We start from the raw sequence: 17,929 nt of genomic DNA, 5'->3' as shown, positions 1-17,929 counted from the left end.
GAGAGGAGGAAGCAGGCTCCCCGCTGAGCAGAGAGCCCGATGCGGGGGCTTGATCCCAGGACCCTGGGATCATGACCTGAGCTGAAGGCAGAGGCTTTAACCCACTGAGCCACTCAGGCACCCTCATTCTATCTTTATATACAGCCTCTTTTTCCTAAAACCACTTGAGAGTAAGCAACAGAGGTGATACCCCTTTACCTCTGGCAACCCAGAAATAAATCCCACTTGACAGTAATGAATGATTGCTTAATGTATTATTGGATTTGATTTGCTAGTATTTTGTTGAGCTTTTTTGTATCCGTGTTCATCAGAGATATTGGCCTATAGTTCTCTTTTTCGTAGTGTCTTTGGTTTTGGTATTTGGGTGATGCTGGCCTCATAGAATGAATTTAAAAGTTTTCCTTTTTCCTTTTTTTTTAATAGTCTGAGAGGAACAGATATAATTTTTCTTTAAAGTTTGGTAGAATTAACCAAAGCAATCTGGTCCTGACTTTTATTTGTTGAGAGCTTTTTGTTTTTTTTTTTTTTATTACTGATATAATACCATTGCTGGTAATTGGTCTGTTCAAATTTCCTTATTTCTTCCTGATTCAGTTTTGGGAGGTTATATGTTTCTAGGAATTCCACTTCTTCTAGGTTATCCAATTTTTTGGCATATAATTTTCTATAGTATTCTCTTACAGTCCTTTGTATTTCTGCGATGGTTATTATTTCCTGTTTCATTTCTGATTTTGTTTGAGTTTTCTCATTTTCTTTTTGATGAGTCTGGCTAAAGGCTTCTCAGTTGTGTTTATTTTTTTTTTTTTCTCAAACAACCAGCTTGTTATATCTTGTTGGATTATCTTCTTTATTATTATGATGTCCTTCTCTGTCTCTTGTTACAGTCTTTGTATTAAAGTGTTTTTTCCAATGTAAGTATGCTACCCTGGCTCTCTTCTAACGTCCATGTGCATGATAAATGCTTCTCCATCCCTTCACCTTCCATCTGCAGGTGTCCTTAGATCTGAGACGAGTCCCTTGTAGGCACCATGAGATGGGTCTCGCGTTGTTATCCACTCGGTCACCCTGTGCTTTTGACGGGAGCATTTGATCCGTTCATGACGTTCATAGTAATTGTTGATAGGTGTGTGCTTTTTGCCATTTTGTTACTTCTTTAATGGTTGTTTTATAGTTCTTCTGTGTTCCTTTCTTCCTTTGCTCTCTTCTCATGATTAGTTGGCTTTCTGTGGTGTTATGCTTGGAGTCTTTTTTTTTTTTTTAAATTTTTTGCATATCTATTACTGGTTTTCAGTTTGTGGTTGTTGCTGGTTTGTGTTTAACACCTTCTGGGCATAGCAGTCTGTATTAAGCTGATGGTTGCCTAAGTTTGAGCCCATTCTTTTTTCCTCTCCCCACCCCCACCTTTTAGGTGTCATACTTTACATCCCTTTACTTTGAGTCCGTTGACTGACTTTTACAGGTGTACTTATTTCCACTGCTTTTATGTTTCCTACTTTTCATACTGTCTCTTACGGTCTCTCCTTTCTGCTCAGAGTCCTCTTTAACATTTCTTAAAAGGCTGGTTTAGTGGTGATGAATTCCTTTAATTTGTTTCTCTGAGAAACTCTTCTCTCTCCTACTCTGAAGGACAGCCCTGTGAGGTAGAGTGTTCTTGGCTGCAGATTTTTCCCTTTCAGCCCTTTGGATTTGCCATGCTGCTCCCTTCTTGTCTGCATTTACTGCTGAGAAATTAGCTGGTAGCCATGTGGGGTTTCCTTTGTATTTAACTGCTTTCTTTTGCTACTTTTAAAATCCTGTCTTTATCACCACTTTTTGCCTTTTTAATTACTAGGTGTCTTTTCTTTTTTAAGATTTTATTTATTCATTTGAGAGAGAGAAGTGAGCATGGGGCGGTGGGATGGGGAGGGAGGGGCAGAGGGAGAGGGAGAAGCAGACTCCGTGCTGAACAGGAGTCAAACCCAGGACCCTGACATCACGACCCGAGCTGAAGGCAGACGCTTAACCTACTGAGCCACCGGGCGCCCCAATTACTGTGTCTTGGCGTGGACCTCCTGGGTTGATTTTGTTGGGCTATCTCTGTGCCTCCTGGATCTGGATTTGTTTCCTTTCCCAGATTCTAGACGTTTTCAGCTATTATTTCTTCACATAAATTTGCTGCCTCCTTTTCTCTTTCTGGGGTGTTATTACGCTTGATGGAGCCACTGAGTTCCCTAAATCTGTTCTTGTTTTGGATCATTTATTTCCCTCTCACCTGCTCAACTTTACTTTCCATGACTCTGTCCTCCAGGTCATTGATCTGTTCTTCTGCTTCCTCTAGCTACTAGTTATTCCAGCTGGTATATTTTTAATTTTGTTTATTGTGTTCTTCATCTCTGAGTGGTTCTTTCTTCCCTCCTTGTTAGGACCTTACTGATGTCCTCCACTTTTAAGCCCAGTGAGTATATTATCATTATTTTTTTTTAAGATTTTATTTATTTGACAGAGACACAGAGAGGGAACACAAGCAGGGGGAGTGGGAGAGGGAGAGGGAGAAGGAGACTCCCCACTGAGCAGGGACTCCGATGTGGGGCTCAATCCCAGGACCCTAAGCGATCATGACCTGAGCCGAAGGCAGACACTTAATGGCTGAGCCGCCCAGGCGCCCCTGATGATTACTTTAAATTCTCCATCAGGCATATTGCTTATCTCCATTTCACTTATGTCTCTTGTTGTGAACTTCTCCTGTTCTTTCATTTGGGACATAGTCATTTGTCTCATTTTGTCTGCCTCTCAGTGTTTGTGTGTGCGCACTAGGAAAGTCCGCTGTGTCTCCTGCCCTCGAAGGTGGTGGACGCATGGGGAAGAGGTCCTGTCTGCCTGCAGGGCGAGGTCCCTGCTCACCAGAACCTGGTGCTTCAGAGCTCTTCTCTCAATGTGCTGCGATTCCCCCCCCCCCCCCCGCCCGCCCACCGTGTGGCTGGGCTGTGTTTGCCTGCGGTCCAGGTGTCCACATGGCTGTTTTTGCCTGCTGTGGGCCGTGTTCGCTCCCTGTGACATCAGTGGGTCAGTCTGGGGCCACCCTGGGCTTGAGCCGGGTCAGACCGGGTGTTTGGCAGAGCTGCAGACTGCTTCTCTGCACTGTCCCCCGAGACACTTCCACAGGTGGGCAGGGCCCGCAGTCTGACCAGCTGTCTGCGGCCAGCCTGCTGTTGGGGCCACATTCAGTGTGTGCGGTTAGTTCCCCTCTCCCCGGGCAGGGGGTACTTTGGAGTGGTGCCGGCCCCTATGGGGGCAGCTTGCACAGGGCCAGGAGTGGGGTGCTTCTTTTGATGGGCTCCTGCTTTGGAGAGGGTGGATGCAACCCCCCTACTGGGTACAGGAGCCTCAGTGTTAGCAATGTTTGTTGGGTCTTCTGGGGGCGCAGACCCCATGCTGGACTGAGGCCAGCCTGGCTGGAGCGTGCGGATGGGAAGCTCCGGTGAGCGGGTGGGCGCAGTGTAAGCAAATCAGTGGGTGTTGTGCTAGTTCCCCCAGGCACTGTGTGTTTGGGGGGGGCAGTGGAGACAGCACCTGCAGGTCCTTCGTTCCTGGAGGAGTCTCTCACGATCTCTGTTTCTCCAGAGCGCTCTCTGAGGTTAGCGAGCCGCTCTCCCACTATATGCCCAGGTCTTTCCAGATGCTCCTTCTGTGCTGTATCTCCCCAGGCTGTTGTGTTGTCTCTTTAGTGGTGGGGACTCTGTTTCCTCTCACCCTCTCTGCTCTCCTAAAGTTGAGCCTGCTGATTTTCTACAATTCCAGGTTTTAAGTCCTACTGATTGTAAAAACTCACAAAACGCAGCCACTCTGGTTTTCAAAGCCAAATGTTATGGGGACTCAGCTTTCCACGCAGCCTCCCCCGAGTGACAGTGTGGTTCTCTCCCTTCTCTGTGCTGGCAGCTTCCTTCCTTTCATGGACAGCCCCACAGTTTCACTGAGCTCCCCGCCAGGTCTCTGCCCTGCCCGCCCTCTTTGATGTGGCCCCTTCTTCGTTGCAGAGTCCGTTCTGTCAGTCTCCAGGTCATTGTCTGCGTTACTTACACTGATGTGTTGTCTACTTGTGCCTGCGTACGAGGTGAGCTTCCGGTCCTCCTCCTGTGCTGTCTTCCCACAGTTTGTGTGTGTGTTTGGAATTTCAGGCTAGGTTGGAACTTCTCTCTCTAGTTTATCACATTTTGGCATTCTCAGATTTTTCTTCATAGGTGGGTTGTAGAACCAGTCTACAGCAAAGACAATAGTAATCTATTGTTCTAAATCTCATTTAAATGTAATTTTTAATAAACTACACCTCTTTTTGGGTAACTGGAAATGTGTTCACCAAAAATATTTAACTTGTGTTAGCACTTGTCTTCCTGATATAGGTCTAAGTTCCTGTTCCGAAGAGATGGGTTTCTCCTTCATATGGTGTGCATTGCCCCCAGCGAGAGCTAACCGTTTGCGCAACACACCAGCCTGGGCCGGGGAGCTCCCCGTCCCTGGAGCCACCCGGACTGTGGTTGGTAGCCAGCGGTGGCATAGCTGGCAATGGGATTCCTTTCGTGGAGGCCTGTGGTTCCGTCTACGGATGCGTGCACATTACACTGCCAGATAGTACAAGCTTGAAAATGACGGGAAGATGTTTAAGTCACAGGTTCCCAAACTTTCTTGGTTCGTGATATGTTTAGTGTCTAGTGTCTCGGGAATTTTTGCATAGGATTACTAGACCCAGAGTTTCTTTTAGGACATCGTTTCTGTGATATTACCTAACAGGTTGTTTATGAAGTAGCTAGGTCTGTTTTGCAGATGACATTGTGTTTTCCTTGAAAACTTAAAATACTCTCGGGTGCTGTGGTGCCCAGGACACCTCAGCTCACAGATCGGGAACTGTGGCTCTAAAAGCAAAAAATTCAAATTTGGTGTATGTCCTCTGTGATTACAACTATTAACATTTGTATACATGCAAACGAAGACTGGGAGGAAACACAAAAGTGGTTATGTTTGGCTTATAGATGATTTTTAAATATCGAAGCCCTTTATGTCTTGTTTTTCTTCTGATCTATTCTCTGATTCTCTGGATGCTATCAAGTTTTGTTCTTAGGTCCTTTCTATAGGAAAGAGCTGTATGGACAACACCAGGCCTCTTTAAGCTCCGGGGCAATCGTAGTTGGGGAATTTTACAGCTGAGGAGCCTGACCTTTTGTGATTGAAACTCTGTGTTCTCTTTTAGGACCACAGAGTGTTTTGGCTGATTACAGGAATTATGTTCATGGGAAGCGGCCTCATCTGGAGGCGTTTGCTGTCATTCCTGGGACGACAACTAGAAGCTCCTCTACCTCCTGTGGTATGAAGGGTCTGGGTTGGCGCAGTGTAGTCAAGGGGCTGACGTCTGGTTCTGCAGGCGCACCGACTGCCTGGGCTGGTGGTGTCCCCGGCTTTGTGACCCCGAGCAAGTTCCTTCATTCCCACATCCGTCAGTGGCACCAGTGGCAGCGGTCGGAAAGCACTTCTTCCAGTAGCGCTCCTGGCACGGTGCCGGCGCAGCCCCCCGTGCTCGGGGCATCACTCTGTGATGAGCTTTCTGCCTTTAGATGTTGGCAGTTCTGCTGCAGGCTTCGTCATAACCCAGTTGAAACAGAAAACATGGTGTCGTCATTAAGAAAACAGGTTGACCCTTTCTTTTTCCTTTCCACACTCCGTTTCCTCCGGGAGTGAGTACTTAGGGTACTGACAGGGGCTTCTAGTCTCCCGTCTGCTAGTTACCTCTGCTTTTACTTGTGGCATTTCTTTTAACACACACACAGACTGAAACGAGTCCTTGTTCTGCTTTATTTAGATGGCCTCTTTGCCCAAGAAGTCCCTTCAGGCGGACAGAAGGACGGAAATGAAGCACAGCTTCCGGCCAGACGGGCTCGGCTCAGGCAAGAGTGTCCTGACAAACCGTTAGAGACATCGGCCCAGCAGAGACTGGGTTACTTTTTGCGGTAGTCACGGGAAGCTTCTGGTACTTTCATTATTTTATAGAGTCAGAGACTGGAAAAAAATCACTAAAATTACAATGTCTGATGATAAAGATACCATGGCACTCCGTAATGCTAGAACTTCTGCATTTTCAAAATTGAGGAAAGAAGCAAAGGATATGCTTTGTAAAAGGCCAAAATTCTATTTCCCACAACCTTAAAATGCTGTTTTTTATAGATGTGATGTGAGAATAGATTGTTGTGTACATTTTCTGATTCACACGTGTCTCAGGCCAAGCAAAGCCTGAAAACTTGACAAGCCCACAGTGACGAGCTCGGGTAGCAGTAGTTCTTACTAAGGGGATCATGTTCTTGGGAGCTTCCTGACTCGCAGGTGACTGGAAAGGCAGGAAAAAATACATACTAACCTTAGAACAAACTCTGAAAGTTTGTGCTTTAAACCGATCTTTAACATACTCTATTTTCTTGTCTTTTTTATATAAGGCAAATAAAAAGGAAATGATTAACTAGAATCCATTTAAGCTGATATTAAATCAATATTTTATTCTCTTGACTCCTGAAACACTTTTTCTCTGCTTGGCTACAGTGGAAGCCTTTGGAAGTAATGTTGAAACTGTTTCCATTTTGTTACTGTTTTTTAGGTCTGGAGTAGAGGGAGTAGATGACTGAGTAGATGGAGGTGTCCCCTCAGTCACTCCCATCCCCAAAAAAGAAAGTGTATGGAGCCCAGTTAATCTGTATGCCTACGCCTCAGAGCTTGACAGGGGGCTTCCTAAACCAGAAGAGTGGCCAGAGCTGCTCTGCTACTACAAACGTAATAGTAGTAAAGACCGTGCGCGGACAGTGTTGGGGTTATCTGATGCCGTATAGGATGGCAAAGGAGGAAGTTTGCGAGTCCATTCACCAAGTGGTTTGGTGAAGAGAATAAAAATGCTGTTCCAGTAGCAGATTTGAGAGAAAACAGAGTTGTTAAGTAGTTTCCCTGCTCCCCTGTGTGGTTAGAAGCAGCCACTAGAAGCTGGCACATACGATGACCCAGGCTGGGTTGGTCTCAGCACGGAGTGGCCCACTTGGCACCTCCCCGTGGGTCAGGGACACGCTTTGAGGTATGGGTGTCGGAGTGAGGCTCTCTCTCTAGCATCATAGATGTGTGCGAGGACTTTCAAAACAAAGTATCTTTGATAGTCTTCCGATTCCATGGGACACTGTCCTACCTCAGAGCACTGCTGCTGTTCTTGATCTTAGGGACTCACTGGACATAGGTTAGAAATAGGACTTCCCTGTAATGGGAAAAACAGAGCCCAAGGGGCTTGACTCCAGTCAGGCACAGAAATAGAATTTTGGCCTTTTTCCTTCTGGTGTGACTTGTAGACTTGAATAAAAAAAATTTTTTTTTCAGGAGTCCTGTTTCCTCAATCAAAGGGAAACGTAACTACCTCTTAAGTCTGATGCAGAGAAGTGACGGGTGGTTTATAAAGTTCTTGAAGGTGGTTAGTTCAAGGAGGATTTCAAAATGTCAATTCACTCTGCTTTGTGGATAGCAGGATGCTTCTTACCCAAGAAGTTAGGCAATTTTAAACTTTGACTTAAAAATGATAGAGCACAAGTGTTTCGTTATGTGAGTGAGCAAGCAGTCTCATCCCCCGTTTAACAAGGTCAAGGCATGAGATTCTTAATAGACTGTTTTTGGAAGGCCTCTAAGGAAAGGTGGCCGAAGATAGCACAGACTGTGAGAAATAACCACTAAATAAAAAGCTGTTGGTCTCGTTATTCCAGGAGTTGTACATAGCTTTATTTTTGGAGCTACAATATTTAATACACTTTAATCTCAGGATTTACTTTCCCTACTTTAGTAATACCTATGGAGGTGGTCTGAGGGATGGTACGTGGACAGGGCATTCGGAGATCTGAGCTCATTGCCGGACTTACTCCAAATCCTTTTACGTCTCTGTTTCAAAGGCTTGAAACCATTTTGATCTTAAAGCAAGTTTTGTAATAGGAAAATTGCAAATACATACATGTGTTTTGATATCTTTGAAATAAAGGTCATGGAATTAAGTGCAGAGTTGTGTCAATGAGAATAAAACCCTACAAGGTATTTGTTTGTTGTTAACCATTTCAGAACCTGTGTTTAGAACTATAGCTAATACTTAGCGTGAAAACAGTCCACCTACGGGGCTAACGCACAGACTGTACAGGCCGGCGTGTACGGCTCTGCCATCCAGGGTGACCTTCAGGAGTAGGAATACCACTTCGCACTTTTGAGTGCGGGATTATGCAGGTTAAGGATTCTGGATGAGATCCTATGTGAGAACCTGGTTCGGTCTGGTGTGTCTAGACACTGAGAGAAATGTCCATCCTTGGGTAGAAGATGGTCGTGCGTCAGCACAGGCCCTCTCTCCCAGCTGAGGCAGCAGCCCCTTGCTCCAGCCATGGCGGTGTGAGAACACAGACTTCTGAGGAAGAGGGCCAGCGCTCACAGACCTCTCAACGCGTAAGTGAAGCTAGTTAAGGAATTCTGGCCCCTAAAAGTAAACTTCAACTAAACATAGTTATTTCACACGAGTTGAGCTACCACTCATTGTTACCCAAATGAAACCAAATGTGCTGTTCCCTAGAGATGCAGCGGCTAGCACCTGTCCGGAGGAAGGACGACAGTCCCCGCAGTCATCGCGAGGTGCTCTCTGGTATACGCCCGTTGGTCCCCCTCTTCCCTGCCCTTATGCTCAGTGTTAACTCACAGAGCGTTGCCGTGATTTCTACTTTGACTCCTTAGCTGGATTCTATCTTTGAACCAGTCTCAACGCTGCCTCTAGGGAAGTTACAAAGGGATCTTGTCATCGGTTACTTTTCTCTACTGTTAGAGCCAGGAGGAGGAATGGTTCCTCCCTGATGGCTGCAGGAGCCCTAAGAACGGCTTCACATGTTTAGTGAAGCCAGAGCCTGTGGCAGATGCCTTCCCCACAGTGTCCCCACCTGCAGGCCTGGCCGATGTACGCTCCACCAGTCACCAGTCAGCCCCGGAACCGAGGAAGCCAAGACACGCTTCCCTCTGCTCGCTCTCGCGCGGTGGCCTCCACCCGGAGCTCTACGGGGCGAGTTTTGTGGGCACGGCTTGCGCCAGCACAGTGCGACGAGGGCTTCTCTTGGGAGGACACAGAACCAGTGGAGTCACTGGGTTCAGCTGTTAGAACAGCCGCTCCTACAAAAGCAGGTGAGGGCACTAACGGGAGGTTTTGGTTTTGTATTAGTCGTTCACTCTGTGAAACCCTGGAAATGCCGCAGTTCTCGTAAGGACCCACTCGCTTCCAGCAGGTGACTGGAGTGGCAAGGCTCTCCCACACCCCCTGCTGCTCACCGCACTGTTGCTCTGCCCACTCTGTCCTGTACGCTGTGCTTTCTGTTCCATTTTGATTGGAATGAGTCACCAACTTTAAAGGACATTTTAGGAGAAACTGTGACAGATTTTCCTAAGAGCTAACTAAGTACAGAGAAGCCTTTCTAGGCATCAGGAGGACGTAGGTATGGTGTGGAAAGGGCAGCGGTCATACAGCAGGGCTGAGGCCAGGCCAGAAGCTGGGAGTAAGTTTCAGTACAGGGGAAGCAAGGGAGGAAACCTGGGAAGGGACACGAGGCAGCAGAGTATCTGTCGTCATCCACTGGGTCGTAGTCGCCCCCCCCCCCCCCAGGCCTGTCTCCACTCCAGGAGCCCCACTTCTAGCAGGATCCGCCCGGCTCCCCTGGAGGTGCCCCTTTGTCCACCAGAACGCTCACCCTGGCGAGGACTCGGCCCAGAGAGGGGACACAGAGGAGGAAGAGGTGGCGAGGTCTTTACTCAAGGCCGAGGCTGTAGACGTGCAGGGCCCCGGAGAGTCGGGCTCCCAAAGAGCTCCTCCCAGCAGCGACGACCACTTGGTTCTGTAGAGGACACGAAACAGTATTGTTCATCACGCCCGTGAAGTCCCTGCCTGAGTCCAGGCACCCTGCTGTGCTCCGGTGGCAGAGATGGGGAAAGTGCCATGAGGGTTCAGAAGTGTGGACTGAGGCGGCTCAGGTGCAGGCTGAGTCCCAACTCCGTCCCGGCCCTAACCGGCTCGCTGCGGGAGGTCAGTGAGCGGCCGTGCTCCTCCTCAGACTGTCCGTGTCCACTCCGCAGCGGACCCGGACTCGGGGCTTCACGCCACAATCCCAGGGAGCTGGGAGAACTAACTGGAGTGTCCACCTCAGTGAACTATCCTGACAAAGGCGGACTTGCACTGTTAAACAGCAAAGAATCAACTGCCAGTTTCTTACAATCTAGAGCACCTCGCAGCTTGTGTAAGTCATGGCGGATGTATAATTCACGGGTTCTTGATAAAATTCATTTTCCAAAAAGTTAGATATTAAGTGTAAGGCAAGCTTACGATGTAATCTGTCACCAGACCTTTTGAGAATCCTCCCATAAATTTAGTAATCCATCTTTTTTGTTCTAGGTAACCCTACATTTTGCTCATCAGTATTGCCTAGAAATGGAGTCAGGCAAGGGCCACTTGAACTGTGGGCCACAAGAGGGCAGTGTCCCCCAGCGCCAGGACGCCGGGGCCAGCTGTGCCGCAGCTGGTCCTGTCCCTCTCCTCTTTAGCCCTTAGTCCCGCCCTGATGGGCATTTCCCTCTCCTTCCCGTGCGGGTAGACCGTGTGCTTCTCAAAGGTATGGCTTTGTCTCAGAGCCTGCACGGTTCTGTGCGATTCCGATTCCAAAGTAAGCGAATGGCTGGGTTCGGTTGGTCTGGCTGCAGGGTGGAAGATAAAACCCTTTCACTGCTGTGTCCATTACAAAGTGTGCAGACCCTCTGCTTAGCGATCTTCCAAAAACAGCAGCAGGGATATTTGCACAGTTATATAAAAATATAGCTGTGCAAGAATGCTCACGATAGTAAATAAATTGGAAATAATGGAGAAATAACAGTAAATATCTGGGAAAAGTGAGCGGAACAAGACAGTGCGTCGGGACAGTCCCCTGCAGCCGGCAAGCAGCTGGCCCTGCCTGTGTCTGGCGGAGAGGGAGCGCGATACACGGGAGCGCGCGAGCGGGACCAGTGGGAGAGTGCGCGTGCGCACGGTGTGCCCCGAGAGGCCGGCAGCGACTCCGCAGTCTGGAAGGAAACACTAACAGTGCTCGGCTGACGTGGCAAGGGTTTGCCCACGCTCCCCTGAAGGCCCAAGTCTGTATTCAAACGTGAGGCTTCGCGGGGCAGCAGCCGCCACAGACGTGCAGGGCCGTGGCCCAAGGAGACTACGGACACTGAAGTTTAAACTTCATATAAATTTCACGTGTCATGAAATATCCTTTTTTTCCCAGCCATCTAAATGAATCCTTTTTAGTTCACGAGCTATACAGAACTCGAGGCGGCCCACAGGCTGGAATTCGCTAGGTCCTGCCGTGGGGGATGAAACCGGGAGAGCGATGGGATGGTGTGTGGAGGTTCCTTGTGTGTGTGTGTCTGTTTCAGACAAAAGCTGAACGACGAAATGAGATCATCCCACCCCAGCCTTAGCACGGAAACTTCAGGAGCGCCGTCTTCACCCTCACCTTGTCTTTAGACCTCACGGTGACCACAGAGCTCCCGAACCTTGAACTTGCCTGTAAAATGGGGAAAAAAACACCAGATTTTATCAGTTTAAATTAAGGGAAAGAGCACTTCCGTGGTTTTCCTCATTCCTACAGGAAGTACTTACCTCAGGAGAAACCAGTACGTATTGGGCCTGAAAGGAAAAGGGGAGAAGGGGACCGGTTACCGTCTGTGTGGGTTTAACGGACACCCCACACGCACACCTCCGCACGCGAGACGAGCCGGGCCCGGGTGCCGCCCTCAGACACCAGAAAGTCACCTCACAGGAACTTAGCACAAAGCAGATGTAGTCACATATATCCTCACTTATAATTCACTTATAAATTCGTTTACAATATAATTCCCACTGTATCTCTTTTATAACACTGGACTGAGGTGGACTCAGGGACTGGTAACCGCTGCGGAGGTTTACATAACGGTGGCTTATCCGCAGATAACCCGGAGGCAGCCGGGACAGTTGCTGCGGGAGAATGGAAGCAAGCGTGAAAAAGCCAGGGGAGAGACCATCACGTTACAGAGTATGTGCAGCAGCTCAGTTAATACAATATACCCACACCCAGTGTAATGACGAAGAGTGCGTTTCGGGTGCAGGTCCCTGTCCTTTCATTTCCGAGCACTGTGACCTAGAGCACCTTCCTCGGGCATAGTGCCAACGTACCAGCGCTGATGGGGGTCAGAGGTGGCCGGGCAGGTAGGGGGAGCTGTGCCGTGCTCCGCACAGTGCTAGGCGCAGAGTAAATGCACAGTAAGCAGTAGCCATGGAGGTCAGGAAAATATACCAGAAGGATGCACATCGAAAGGTTAATGATTTCTGCAGCGTGCAATTCTAGGTAGATGATTTTTGAATTTTTAAAAAGAAATTTTGTACCATATTTTCTACAATTTTACAATAAATTTTAATTTTGCAACTAAATAGTTTTTTTAAAATAATGGGTGTTTTATGCTCAGGGAACTTAAGGAAACCCACCTGAGACAAGGAATAAAAGCAGTGAAATGGGCACCTGGGTAGCTCAGCAGTTAAGCATCTGCCTTCAGCTCAAGTCATGATCCCAGGGTGCTGGGATCGAGCCCCACATCAGGCTTCCTGCTCAGCGGAGTCTGCTTCTCCCTCTGCCCCTGCTCTCTCTCTCTCTGTACTCTCTCAAATAAAAATCTTTTTAAAAAGGCAGTGAAACGGAAATTAGAGTGCGTTTTAACGAGAGTGCAGTGGCCTGGGCCTGTTTTCCTCTGCTGTGGGCTCCCACCCGGTGGTGGCAGGGTGTGACCAGAACCAGTGGGACACCATGTCAGCTAGACTTGAGCCACGGGGACAAGCGCTGCAGACCTGCAAGAAGGCAGGGCCACTTGGCCTACAGAAACAGACCGTGATGGTGTCCTGACCGCAAACAGTCCCGGCAAAAACTCTGGGATCCGCAGTGGACATGACTACAAGGCATCGTGGGCGCCCGCCTTTCCCAGCACGGCACGAACACCTTACCTTTTCTTCAGGACACGGAGCCGTCCATGATTTGCATTTGCCTGTCATGTCACCAAAGGTGATGTCTTTGCCATTATATACATAAACACGGCCATCTTCTCCCCCCATCAGTCCAGAGGTGACATCTGTTATCCTCAGGGGGGCGGCCATGATGACTTCATCTGCAAGCAAGAGAGACCAGAAGGAAGTATGTCCCCCTCACTGTCCTTTCCACTGCCCCTGCTGGGTCCTAGCCCAACCTCCCACAAGTCGGATTAGTGCATCCTTCACGGGGTCTACCCTGCGCTCATCCCCGCCCAGCAGAGGCGCGCTTTCCTAGCTTATCCTCCATCGGTGACAACGGATGCGGGTGGCTCTCATGTTACCGCCTTCAAAAAGTGCAGCTCAGCCGGCTCCGGTCCTGCCGGACTCAAACCAGTTGTAAAGGCCGTCGGGCCACTGAGCTGTCCGTGTGAGGGCAGAGGCTGCGTGATCCAGTTAGGGGACTGGTCTGTTGAGCAAAGGGATTCGATTCTGAGCCAGAGGCCCTGTTCCTTTCCCACCTAAGCCATCGCCGTCCAGGTCACTCAAGTGCAGAACTCCGCCAAATCGAGAGAAGCGGCGGTCCCCGCTGAAGGTGCTGAGCAGAGCAGGCTGGGTGTCGGGGGTCAGCTCGTACATCCGAGTGGTTCCGCCTTGGTGCAAGGTCATGGTCAGGAATGCCATTCTGGACACCTCATCTGAAATAAACCAGGGCACACTGTCTGCTGCCATCCCAGGAAGGAAGAGAAGACACAGTCCCAGCCTTGCTTCAGCCTTCCATGCTCCGGTGACACGATGGCGCAGAACCGCACAGGGCGGGCATTTGTAGCGGGAAGGTCCAGCTGGCTGGGGCACGGAGGCCCAAGCGAGAGCCACACTCAGGGCTACCCCATCTGACAGCTCTGACCCACACAAGCGTCTTAGTTCTAACACTAGGCCCCTCAATCCTTTCAGTGGCCTCATACCTTCGCAAAACTGGGATTTGGGGATTATAATAAAATGCAGGTACCATGAGAAAATCCACGTGGATTGAAAATGAGGATGGAACTGCCTGATCGGATTCCAGGTTTGAGAACAGGTGCGGTACCCAAAGGGAGCCACGTTGTTGGGACACAAATTCAACCTGTGCAGAACAGTCACACCAGGCCCCATACTTGGCTTAACACTCTCCAGTCACCAACGTGAAAATCTGATTAATCTTGCAACAGAGGGGCCCTGGGCGGCTCAGTCAGCAAAGCGTCTGCCTTCTGCTCTGGTCACAGTGCCAGGGTCCTGGGTTGGAGCCTCGCATCGGGCTCCCTGCTCAGCGGGGTGTCTGCTCCCTCTCCTCCCTACTTGTGCTCTCTGCTGCTCTTGCTCACTTGCTCTCTAAAAATCTTTAAAAAAAAAAAAAAAAAAAAAAAAAAAAAAGGCAACCACCTTGGATGTGAAAGCTTCAGGGTGCTTGTCTATGGAAAGCTCAGAACTGCCTGGACCTGTTTCTTGGGGGAAAAAACTTTTTTTTCCCCCCCAACAGAGGGCTCTGCATTTTTGTTTTGTACCAGGACCCACAAATTTATGTGGGTGAAATCTAAGCAAAATGCAAGTGAAATAGGAAAATCTGAATAAGATTCGAGTGGTGGATTGTATCGGTGTCAACAGCCTGGTTGGGACATACTGTGGTTTGCGAGTATCTTGAAAAAAAAACTGGATAAAATGGGACATGGATCTCTGTATGATTTCTTACTATCGCAGGTTCATGAGAATGGTCTCGAAATGGTTGATCTCTGGGGACATTTGGGGGCCTCAGCTGGACAAGCTGCCAACTCTTGGTTTCCTCTCAGGTCAAGATCTCAGGGTCCCAGGGTCGAGCCCCACACTTGGCTCTGTGCTCAGTGGGGAGCCTGCTTGTCCCTCCCCCTCTCTCTCTCGTAAATAAAAATAAATATGATTGGGGCGCCTGGGTGGCTCAGTGGGTTAGGCCTCTGCCTTCGGCTCGGGTCATGATCTCAGGGTCCTGGGATCAAGCACCACATCGGGCTCTCTGCTCAGCAGGGAGCCTGCTTCCTCCTCTCTCTCTGTCTGCCTCTCTGCCTGCTTGTGATCTCTGTCTGTCAAATAAATAAATAAAATAAAAAAAAAATAAAAAAAAAATAAATATGATTAATTTGTATAGAATACAGATCTCTAAGTTAGTCTTTTTATATTTCACATACTATTCTGAAACAGGAAAATACTAAGACAGGAAAAACATTAAAACAAAGTCTGCACAGCACTGCAGTGGAAAGAGAAGTGAAGCAAATAAAACCACTAACAGGTGTTGTAAGAGTTTGGAAATCACCAGCTAGTCTCTGTGAAAGGGGGAGAAACCCCGACTACTGCAAGGCTAAGTCAGCAAGTTTCCGGGGTTGCAGTGCTGTGTCCTTAATCATGCAGTGAGAAAATCCCGTCATTCAGGGTTGGCTGGCCGGTGCCATCCCCAGAGCACGCACCCCTTGATCTCCGGGGTCGTGAGTTCAAGCCCCACGCTGGGTGTGGGGCCTAGTTAAAATGATAGAAAGAAGAGAAAAAAATCTAGCCATTCCTGTACCCAGTCCACTCTGCTTATTATCCTAATGTGTGACACAAACACCTTCCTGAAAAATAACTTGACGATATGTAAGAAGAGCCTTACTGGTAACCCCTCCAGCCCAGTGCTTCCTCCAGGACGCTGTTTTAAAAGCTATCCAGGAGGCAGAGTTTTCCGTACATCGATGTTCGAGAGAGACCCTATTCAGGAGCAGCCTGAATCTCCAGCAGCGGGATGGTGGTAAGAGTGGACATGTGACATGGGAGCAAATGTGATCGGGATCGAAAACCACACTGTAGAATCAGTACCATGAGGACGCGCTCAGGGCATACCATTTAAAAATTACTTAGGAAAACGTATACACACACATATATATAGTATGAGCTTAAGTTTTTAAATATTTGGAGAAGGGGCAATTTCTAGCTACGTCTGTATTTTCACAAATTTCTACAATAAGCATGATTCACTTTGATCATCTTCAAGGGAGTAGGTTCTGTTTTGTTTTTAAGATTTTAGTTCGAGCGAGCGAGCGAGCGAGTAAGCGTGAGCAGAGAGAGAAGAGGGAGCCTGATGCAGGACCCGATCCCAGGACGCCGGGATCATGACTTGAGCCCAAAGGCAGACACTTAACCAGCTGAGCCACCCAGGGGCCCGAAGGGAGTAAGTTTTTGTTGGTTTCTTCAAACTCTTTCCCATAAAGTAAATAAGATAATGGCTCGTTAACACATGTCCTTAGAAGACCTAGTCCTAGAACTGACTCGGGATTTTCTGAGCCTCCCTCTCGTTCTAAGCTCAGCGGGACAGGAGATTTAAAAACACAGTAGGTGACTTTCCGGAGGGATTGTCAACAACTCTTTGAGGTGGATTATAATCAGCATTTTGCAGATGATGATACTAATGTTCCAGGAGGTTAAGTAACCTCCCCCAGGAGGTTCTCATAACCTCCAGGTTATGAGAAAAGGAAATATTCGCAGTCAGGTCTGTCTGGCTCTAGATGTCACAACACTCCCCCCACAGGACAGGGTCAGGGAGCCACCGGACTGAAACGCAGCCAAGTCTCGCGGTGCGTGACCTACCACGAGTCGGGGCTCCAACCAGCAACACCTGTTTCCGGGTCCTGTTCACCAGCACGTGGCCACTGGACAGGGAGGCCCCCAGCTTCTCCATCGCCTGTGAAGGGCAGTCAGTCAACACCGTGCGGCCCCAAAGACGGCAGGGTGCCCCGGCTCCCGCGGAGGGAGCGGCGGCCGTACCTTGTCTCCGGAAATGGCAAACGAGCTTTGGCAATTTGGGGGCAGAAAGCCGTACACCCGGCCGAGGCTCTGTTTCTCGTCGTGAGCGCGGAACTGGGCGGCCAGGCTGGAACGAAGCACACACGGGCGGCGGGGGGAGCTGGCCACGTATTCCGGCCCCAGCAAAGACGAGCTCCCCCTGCCCCTGCCCGGCCCCAGCCCTGTGATCCTCGGGGCAGCAGCGCTGGCTGTCCGGGATCCCAGTACGAAGACCCCCCATGCGAGGCTCGCCGCCCTGAGAGCGGCCACAGGGAGACCCGCGGCCACGCGCTCGGTCGTGTTCCGCCAGAGCCCACGTGTTGGATCCTAACCCCACGCCTCAGAATGCACGTTTGGAGAGCGGGTTTTCAAAGAGGCAACTGTTACGCTGGGGTGCCTGGGGTGGGGCCCTAATCCAATGGGACTGGTGTCCTCGTAAGAACAGAAAGACACCAAGGACGGGCACAGGGAGAAGGAGAGAGGTCTGCGAGGTGAACGCCACCGACGTCGACCTCGGATCCCTGGTCTCCAGAACCAGGAGAAAATGTGTTCCTGTGGCTTCTGCCACCAAGTCACGGGAGCCCTGGCGGACCCTTCCTCCTTCCTCCTTCCTCCTCCCTCGCTCACATTTCAGCTTCTAAGGAGAAGGCTCTTGCTGCACAGCCATAGCTGTTCCTCGCCGGGGGGGGGGGGGGGGGGGGGGGGGGGGGGGGGGACTCGGCCCCTCTGCGCATCCCCCGCAGGCTCCCGCAGCAGCAGGCACCTGCCCCTCACGCCCCTGGGTCCCCGGGCCCCCAGGAGCGCTCACCCACTGGTGTTCCTCCAGGTCGGGCTCCCCACCAGCAGCACGCTTCTGTTGCTCACGCGGAGCCCGTGGAGCGCGTAGCCGAGCCAGGAGAAGTCCGCCTCGCCCCGCACCGTCCAGTTGGCCGCCTCCACGCCCAGCTCTTCTACAGAGACAACAGGCGCCTTTTACCACGTGGCGGGGCGGGCAGAGTCTGTCAGAGCTCCTGTGTGCCCCCAGCTGCT

The 17,929-nt window shown here is 49.8% G+C and overlaps 2 protein-coding genes across 6 annotated transcripts in view; one reads left to right on the top strand and one right to left on the bottom strand.

Annotated features, from left to right (window-relative positions):
- MRS2 (magnesium transporter MRS2) overlaps window positions 1-7,373 on the top strand; it is a 34,811-nt gene extending 27,438 nt beyond the window's left edge. For all 3 annotated transcript variants that reach the window (XM_047732362.1, XM_047732361.1, XM_047732360.1), the window contains 2 exons: window positions 5,222-5,335; window positions 5,828-7,373. In XM_047732362.1, the coding sequence (XP_047588318.1) occupies window positions 5,222-5,335; window positions 5,828-5,938 (225 nt within the window). In that variant the 3' untranslated portion in view covers window positions 5,939-7,373. The remainder of the gene's footprint in view (window positions 1-5,221; window positions 5,336-5,827) is intronic.
- Window positions 7,370-17,929, bottom strand: part of GPLD1 (glycosylphosphatidylinositol specific phospholipase D1) — a 60,247-nt gene continuing 49,687 nt past the window's right edge. For all 3 annotated transcript variants that reach the window (XM_047732354.1, XM_047732357.1, XM_047732355.1), the window contains exons 20-27: window positions 17,709-17,850; window positions 16,883-16,988; window positions 16,706-16,799; window positions 13,603-13,779; window positions 13,061-13,221; window positions 11,690-11,716; window positions 11,544-11,594; window positions 7,370-9,890 (exon numbers count right to left, since the gene is read on the bottom strand). In XM_047732354.1, the coding sequence (XP_047588310.1) occupies window positions 9,804-9,890; window positions 11,544-11,594; window positions 11,690-11,716; window positions 13,061-13,221; window positions 13,603-13,779; window positions 16,706-16,799; window positions 16,883-16,988; window positions 17,709-17,850 (845 nt within the window). In that variant the 3' untranslated portion in view covers window positions 7,370-9,803. The remainder of the gene's footprint in view (window positions 9,891-11,543; window positions 11,595-11,689; window positions 11,717-13,060; window positions 13,222-13,602; window positions 13,780-16,705; window positions 16,800-16,882; window positions 16,989-17,708; window positions 17,851-17,929) is intronic.

This window comes from Lutra lutra, chromosome 6, assembly GCF_902655055.1.
Source record: "Lutra lutra chromosome 6, mLutLut1.2, whole genome shotgun sequence".
In the NCBI taxonomy this organism is placed as follows: Eukaryota; Metazoa; Chordata; class Mammalia; order Carnivora; family Mustelidae; genus Lutra; species Lutra lutra.
Note: the sequence above shows the minus strand (reverse complement) of the source record. Positions and strands in the feature narration are given on the sequence as shown.